The sequence below is a fragment of the Schistocerca americana genome, chromosome 2 (assembly GCF_021461395.2).
Source record: "Schistocerca americana isolate TAMUIC-IGC-003095 chromosome 2, iqSchAmer2.1, whole genome shotgun sequence".
NCBI classification, from domain to species: domain Eukaryota; kingdom Metazoa; phylum Arthropoda; class Insecta; order Orthoptera; family Acrididae; genus Schistocerca; species Schistocerca americana.
This window is the reverse complement of record NC_060120.1, coordinates 480174220-480182998: the sequence shown is the minus strand read 5'-3', so window position 1 is coordinate 480182998 and position 8779 is coordinate 480174220. Positions and strand designations below refer to the sequence as shown.

At 34.9% G+C, this 8779-nt stretch overlaps 1 protein-coding gene across 5 annotated transcripts in view; it reads left to right on the top strand.

Moving 5' to 3' along the window:
- The first annotated feature begins 2896 nt into the window (after positions 1–2896).
- LOC124594985 (protein BTG4-like) overlaps positions 2897–8779 on the top strand; it is a 51768-nt gene continuing 45885 nt past the window's right edge. For 3 of the 5 annotated variants that reach the window (XM_047133519.1, XM_047133522.1, XM_047133523.1), the window contains exons 1-2: positions 2897–2965; positions 3248–3821. In XM_047133519.1, coding sequence (XP_046989475.1) covers positions 3511–3821 — 311 coding nt within the window. In that variant the 5' untranslated portion in view covers positions 2897–2965; positions 3248–3510. Of the gene's footprint in view, positions 3159–3247; positions 3822–8779 lie in introns of all 5 variants that reach the window. The other 2 variants (XM_047133521.1, XM_047133520.1) reach the window with 2 other exon arrangements.

Here is an 8779-nt window from a genome sequence, read left to right as displayed (position 1 = left end):
GTAAGGGAAACAAAAGAAAAATTTGGAGTAGGAATTAAAATCCATGGAGAAGAAATAAAAACTTTGAGGTTCGCCGATGACATTGAAATTCTGTCAGAGACAGCAAAGGACTTGGAAGAGCAGTTGAACGGAATGGGCAGAGTCTTGAAAGGAGGATATCAGTTGGACATCAACAAAAGCAATACGAGGATAATGGAATGTAGTCAAATTAAATCGGGTGATGCTGCGGGAATTAGATTACGAAATGAGACGCTTAAAGTAGTAAATGAGTTTTGCTATTTGGGAAGCTAAATAAGTGATGATGGTCGAAGTAGAGAGGATATAAAATGTAGACTGGCAATGGCAAGGAAAGCGTTTCTGAAGAAGAGAAATTTGTTAACTTCGAATAGAGATTTAAGTGTCAGGCGGTCGTTTCTGAGGCGGTCGTTTCTGAAAGTATTTGTACGGATTTCAGCCATGTATGGAAGTGAAACATGGACGATAAATAGTTTAGACAAAAAGAGAATAGAAGCTTTCGAAATGTGGTGCTACAGAAGAATGCTGAAGATTAGATGGGTAGGTCACATAACTAATGAGGAGGTATTGAATAGAATTGGTGAGAAGAGAAATTTGTGGCACAACTTGACTAGAGGAAGGGATTGGTTGGTAGGAAATATTCTGAGGCATCAAGGGATCACCAATTTAGTATTGGAGTGCAGTGTGGAGGGTAAAAATCGTAGAGGGAGACCAAGAGATGAATACACTAAACAGATTCAGAAGGATGTAGATAGCAGTAGGTACTGGGAGATGAAGAAGCTTGCACAGAATAGAGTAGCAGGGAGAGCTGCATCAAACCAGTCTCTGGACTGAAGACCACAACACATATCACTTCTGCCTTTTGTGCTACAACACTTTGAAAATGTACATTTTTCTGGTGATTTTTTTTTCAATTACTCTGTATTTTCCTGTGCCTGTAGCTCAGTAAGTGTGAAAGATGTGGACATGATGTGTTGTGTGTGTTTAGCTCACATCAGGCCTACTACAAACGGTATTATCCCATTCCTGAGTGAAATTTTTTTTTGCATGGTAGACACCTAGCCTACATTGTGTGCTTTCAACAACGTATGTTTAATTATCACATTTTGACATTTTTTATTTTCCCTCGGAAATGTGTTGTTGGTGTTTTGATACAATGAGTGTGTTCCCCAAGTGGGAAGTTTCACTGAACTGTGAGGAATAGTTCCTCATTTATAGAGCCCTGAAGTTAGTTTGCTAAAAGGGCATTTCATTTTCCATGTCACATCACCTTCATTTGCAAGCTCTAATTCTGGAACTAACTCTCACGGGAACCTAATACTTTGAACATGAGCGTTCCACACATGGTAGCATTGGTGTGATAAATTTCAGCCAAATCTGGGACTATGGGCTGGAGCACCTGGTTGACCTGACAAGACATGGAATAATCCATTATAGGCCCTATATCTTGTTTCTCAAGAAAAATTAGTACAGGAAAATATTATCATCATGTATTACGGATCAGAATTAGGAGTCAGTGATTTAGTAAAGCTATGAATCCATTATATAATGCTCAAAAAGAACACCATTTAGTAAAAATAAAGTCATAAAGATTCCTAATGCGTTAATGACTTAAGACTTGACTATGCGTTACAACTGAACATTGTTTTATCTGTTTATTGGAGAAGACTGTAATAATACAGTCATCTAAGATGTGGTATACAGGTTTCAGAAAAAGTTGTTTTAAGCTCCAAAAGGGAGCTATTCGTATTCTGATGGGTGTTACCTACAGATATCCATGCAGATGCCTCTTTAAGGAGTTGAAAATTATGGCATTCCCTAGTTCAATGATCTATGTGTCAGTATGCTTCCATAAGTCAAATCAAGAATTCTCTTCTCTAAACAGGGAAGTACACAACTATCAATCCAGAAACAAGCACGATTTCCATTGAAAAATACATTCAAAAGCTCTGTACCACAATAGTGTAATGTGTCTACTCAAAATAATGTTCAATGCCTCACCAAAAGAAATAAAAATCATACAAAACTTACATATATTTAAAACAGAATTGAAGAGGCTACTATTAGCGTTGATGAATTTCTTTGCTATCTAAACAGATAGTGCTCAACTTTTGATCCTTTTCTATAAACCTTTGTTTCTTTCTTCTTGCATGTAAAAAAGACGGCAAAGTATGTAAAGTGCATTTAAGAAAAGGTTAAAGTGTAATTAAGAACGTGTTATTTCCCTTAATTGTTAATAATAGAAACTGTATTCTCTCTTTCCATATGACATTTCCTATATCTTTTATGTGATAAAATGGATGATGATAAACTGAACTGCATTGACAAGTTCATTCTTTATGCGTAACACAATACAAGCACAACGTTTCACCTGTAAAACTTTCTGGAACTCCGGGCTATTTAACTTCGGGTTTGTGTAACCGCTACGAGCTTACATCCATTTGAATGATTGTCGATTGCTAATAATTACTACTTGTGACTGTCAAACAACGTTGATTGTCACGACGGTATACACAAGAAGACACAACCAATATCAACAGAACGTAACAATTTTTATACGTAATCCTTAAAGCGTGGGCTCGTGTGTCTTCAATACTCTATACGTATTACAATAAAATTGAAAACAAAAACATTGAACGCTGCGGAAATCAAACATTCAATGTAGGGGCTCACCTACACGACTTCACTTGTAATGCCGTAAACTGTTTATGATAGATGACCGCACTGTGCCCACAAGGGGTAGTTTTAATTTATGAATATTAAAAAAATACTTAAAAACAACATTTTCTTTCATAATCACACACTTCTAATACCACACTTCAGGTCCACAACTCTGAAGTATCTTTGAAACTCTGATCGACCAGCGTCTATCGACGGCCAGCATCTTTGCATTGTTTCCTTGTTTCTTGTTTCACGTAGCATTGGGAAAGTAGTATTCACCAGTTGAGAAGTACGTACTAAGTTTCGCTCAAGCTTTTTTTTCCTTTTTTTTCCCTTTATTGCTCTCGGTCCTAGACACGAGTAAAATTTTGTGCGTTGCATGCAGAAAATGTTTCTACGTATCAAGTGAAATGTAAGCTGGACAGATGCTAGTTGCAAGATGGTATACTAGTATTGAGTTGGCAACCGCAATAACTTTTCAAGTGTGTCTCTGCAGAATAACGTGTAATTAATATGCGTGTAATACTTACTTGCATTACTCTCTATTCATTAATTCTTTATTATGTTTCAGGTGAAAGCCTTGCAGCAAAGTTGCACAATACTGAACGATCGAAAGTAGGTTACAGTTTGATACTGAATGGATAATCTTTAGATTCTTGATTCTCTTGCCATTGTTGCACAGATCAAAACCAAGAATTAAGTGTATCAGAGTGTAGTAAAGTCTCTAAGCTCGGCACCGAGTACGTAGCCTTGCCTAGAGCTTCGTCACACTTATGTGTGTCACACTGCAACCATTGTTCGTTCAGATTCCCCGTTCTTCGAAAACTACCAGTTATGCTAGACGAAATTTCGGCGGCGGTGCTCTTTTTAGTCCGCCTGATAGAGAAAAGCGAAAACTTTAACCAAGAGCAACTGCAAGACTTCAAAACACGTTTGTCAGAACTCTTAGTTGAAAGGTTCAAGAATCACTGGTTTCCAGAAACCCCATTCAGAGGACAGGGTTACCGCTGCATAAGAGTTAACGAACGAGATCGCCGCGATGCTACTTTGGAAAGAGCTGCAATTGCATGTGGACTGAAATATGAAGACCTGAAACTGCCTGTTGAGTTAACACTTTGGGTAGACCCAAATGAAGTGTGTTGCAGGTATGTGTTCAGCAGAACCTTTCACTTAATTTTTGTGTTTGAAAATTTCAGTTAGTTAGTATTTGGATACAATTTCTGTTGTTTGTAGCACTTAGTAATGTTTCACAAATTAAAACAGCCAAGATAAGGAATGCCGTGTAGTTTATGTTTATTGCACTTTGGGAATGACGTGTAGCATGCATTTGCAGTATTTGAGTGTGCTTTGTGGTTTTTAAGCTTAGTACAGTATAACATATGTTTCATTACTCATGATGGTGTAATCAGTTCTTGGCACATGGTTACTTTGGTTTAAACCCAGTTCAGTTTATCAACCAGACATTAAATTGCAACAATCCTTCCTCCTCATATGTTAAGGTAATTATAATTCTATAACAAGTTACAACCATTGTCAGGCATTTCTTTGTTCTGTAGAAGAAAAACAACATTATTGTTGAGATTTCAGTTGCATTCTTTTATGCTTCCAATTGCGTGTGGTAGTGATAAACCAATTATTTGTGATTCATTAACTTAACATATGTGCAGCCATTTTCAGTTTGGGCTGAAGACCATTCATAGCAGTATTGATCGCTATAGTGTGTAAACTGTTACTGTACTGTCATCACTTGATATGTGACAGAAATGTTAATTATCTAGTAAAAACGCTAGTGGCTTGGTCATAGCCAATACACTGATGCATAAAGGGGCTTTGTGTAACACTTCTTCACTGCTGCCACAAAAGTTGCCATATTGTGTATTTCAGATGATGTTTATAAACTACAGCTGAGTATCATGTCGTAGCAGGCATTGAAAGCAACTACTCTATGCCCACTTCATCATGGTGTCAGGACTCCTTAGTTCTGAATTAGTATATGGAGAGGTAGGGGTCATTCCATGTCAAGTCACCCAGGCCTTGACACCAACCATGTCAGATTTTGATGAAACTTGGTACAATTACTTCTTTTATCACCCTGAAAGCACTTGTAAAATTTTTTTACTCTTTCTCTGATAGTTTTTTTTTGTTTTTTTTTCTTTCTTTTAATTTTTAAAGTTTTTAGATTTGGCGTTGTTTCAGCAGTCGGAAATCTTAACTTAAATGTGTCCTCACAACTAAAAAAATTTGTATATTAAAGAATACTCAAGGTATCAGTATGAAATTTTGGAATAAGTTTGTGTATTATATCTAAATGTTAAAAAAATTACCATAAAGATATATTAAAACCTTTCAAATTAATAAAAATTTGCAAATTTTTTTTTTTAGCTAACGGATGTTCAGTTTTACAAAAACTGCAATATCTAGAGTCTCAGACCTGATAGAAAGCTCAAATTTGTTTTAAAATACTCTTAATTGTATAGGCTATTAGATAAAAGAAAAATTATGTTGGCTTTTTAACCTGTTTAATAGTTATCTAATTTTTAAAATAATATTAATTATATTTTAAAAATAAAAAGTACCAAGTGACTTAGACACCGAAAATAAGTTTGTCTTCTTCAAGTAACAATGTACGCTTGGATTTTGTTTTGTTACTCCTGTGTTTTGAAGTAAAAAATTATTACAGTGTTAAATAGTGCTTGGATAGTATTTTATTAAGTTTATTCGAACTTTAAGTAAGTACTGTTACTTAGTTTACAGAGATTCTTTCCCAATATCCTATAAAAGTAACCAGAACAGTAATCAGACCAAAAGTGATATCAGTATGTCAGATATTCAAACCTGTAGCGTAGGGTTATTTAAAAAATCTGACTGTTTCCAAACAACCTACACACCTTCAAAAAAGTTTCAACCGGTATCTGAATTGAGTGGGAAGAAAAAGATTTGATCCACTTACGATCTGGAATTAATCTGTGTGAATTTAAGAATATATGTTCACACCACAGCTACTACTTTTCAAATGTTTTTGAAAAGTATCAAACAACATGTGTAAACCCACTAAAAACCACACAAAAAGCCCATCAAAAAATCGTTGAGAAGTGTAGGCTTGGATCTTTCTAAACAATTACTGACACAAATTATTAGCATAAAACCTGGACAAAAGCTTTGCCAAACATGCCGTAACTTTTGTGAGGAAAAATTAAGAGTTGAAGTCAATGAAAGTGAAACAGATGATGATGTCCTGGTTGAATTAGAATCATTGGAATCCAGAAGTGAATCCCTCATACAAACAAACATTGCTCTTGATAATTTAGGTTTAACACTGGTAAAGCTTCATGGCTTGCCAGAACAAAGTAAAGGGTCTTATTTTAAAAGGAAGGTTAGCAGTATTGAAAAGACTGCAAAAAAGGTGGTTTCAAAAGCATTAAAATATGATGCACCAAGTTCTGATGACGAAGAAGATAAAAGTGTGGTTGAGAAAGCAAAGGACTTTTGATGTAATGATTTCTCTTATGAAAGAGAAGATTTCATCTGTTGGGAAGTCTAGAAAAATCCAGATTCTGACCTTGGCTCCAGATTCTTGGAGTCAAAATAAAGTGATCAAAGAATTTAATGTAAGTGAGTGTACATGGTGCGACAAGCTAGAAAGCTAAAATCTGAAAAGGGTATTTTGGAAACTCCTGGTCCAAAAAAGGGTAAAACTCTTTCTGAAAATACAGTAAGACTTGTAACAGATTTTTATGAAAAGGATGAAAGTTCCAGAGTGCTACCTGGAACAAAAGACAAAGTAAGTGTTCAAAAAAATGTATACATGCAAAAAAGACTCATTTTGTGTAACTTGAGAGAACTCTATTATTCTTTCTAATGGGAGAATCCCGAGGTAGAAGTAGGATTTTCAAAATTTTGTTTCTTGAGACCTAAATGATGCATCCTTGCTGGTGCTGCAGGCACACGCACTATATGTGTATGCAGTATCCACCAGAATGTTAAACTATTACTGGATACTGTGAAAATTGAAGAACATTATAAAGACCTACACGGAAAACCAAAACTGCATGCTACGTCATTGCGACAGCTGTCCTGCAAATACTACACTGAGTACTTAACTGAAAAACTAAGTGAAGATTATGATTTAGAAGAAGAAATTGTAATCAGTCAGTGGGTTAACACAGACAGAGCAGAAATGATCAAACAGTCTATCAGTGTTGAAGACTACATTTCTTTATTGGTTAGGTCATTGGAAAAGCTCACTCCGCACTCGTTTATGGCAAAATCCCAATCAGCAGCCTTTAAAAGATTGAAAGAAGACTCCCCACCCAAAACAGCAATTGTTGTGATGGATTTCAGTGAAAATTGTTCCTTTGTTATACAAAATGAGATCCAAAGTTACCACTGGAATAGAGGTGGTTGTACTCTACACCCAATTGGAGTTTTTATAAAAGAAATGAGGAAAACAATGTTTTTGTTTCCAACCACTGTTTTATTAGTGATGACCAAGAACATGACACTGGTTTTGTTAACTTTGTACAAAAAGAAATTACAAAGTGGCTGTCATCACATCGTACTGACATTGACTCAGTTCACTACTTTACAGATGGTTGTGCTGGGCAGTACAAAAATAGAAACAGTTTTAAAAATTTGACTGAACACTTGAGAGACTTTAATTTGAAGGCCCAACAATGGGAAGTCAATTTGTGATGGCCTAGGAGGAACTATTAAAAGGATTTTAAGGAAAGCCAGTCTACAGCTTTCAGACAACGAACAAATGACAGCAATCGATGTGTACAAGTTTTGTGAAAAAAACATTGAAAACATTCATTTTCACTTTATTGACAAAAAAGAAACTGATTTGCTACGTTTGAAAATAGAAAAAGTTTTTCAGCAACCCGAACCATTCCTGGAACAAGAAGTTTTCGTAACTTCAAACCACTTCCAACAAACAATCTTGAAATTAGAAGGACTACAGATAGTGTAAAACCCTCCTTAGTCTTTTCTTTCCATTCTTCTTCTGATTGGGTTCGTGTTGAACCATCCATAAATAGCTATGTGGCTGCAAATTATGATGGTAACTGGTACTTTGGACTGGTAAAAACAATATTCAATGATGATGAAGATTCAGAAATTCTATTTCTACATCCTTCAGGATCAGCTGCATCATTTTATTGGCCTGAAAGAGAAGATTCTTGCATAGTGCCTTTGGAGCACATAGTCTGTGTAGTAGACGCACCTCAATCAAGCGGCACTGGAAGAATGTATTACTTCAATAAAGACTGTATCAAAAGAACTGAAAGCTCTTGGATGAATTGGAAAAACAAGTTGAATCAGCATTAATGTTTATTAAAAAGACAAAATTACTCAAAAAAATTCAATGTTTCAAGCAATCAGTTGGGTTAAACAGAAGTGTCGGAAGTACACAATCTTTGTACATAATTCTAATGTAATCTGCTATAATTAATAAACATGTTAAAAAGCCATTATTTTTGTTTTATCAAGTAGCCTATATGTTTAAGAGTAAATTAAAACAAATTTGAGCATTCTATCAGGTCAGAGACTCTAGATATTGCAATTCTTATAAAACAAAACATCCGTTAAAAAAAAATACATATATATTTTTTTTCTTAGAAAATATTAATATATTTTAATAGTATCATTTTTATCTTCAAATATGTATAATAAATAAACTTGCTGCAAAAATTCATGATGTTATCTAGAAGAGTTTTTAAGATAAGCAATTTTAAAGTTTTGAATACAAATTAAATTTACCATTTCCGAAGGTTCGGAAAACGCAGAACATAAAACTTTAAAAATTTATAAAGAAAACTATAAGAGATACAGCAAAAAAAAAATTTCAGGTGTTGTCATGATGGTATTAGAACCATTTGAGCCAAATTTCATGAAAATCTAGGGAGGTGGGGGTAAAATTTATTTTTTATTGGGTGATTTGATATGGAATGACCCGGTTCCATTTTTTCAACGTATTATAGTGCCCTCTGATGATGTATAATTTTTATGAAGTGACACTAGACCACCCAATCATATTATAACCTACAAACGGTTGTTGCAGTATATGCTTTGTTTAATTGTGACCTTTTTTTCAGATGTTGTAGTG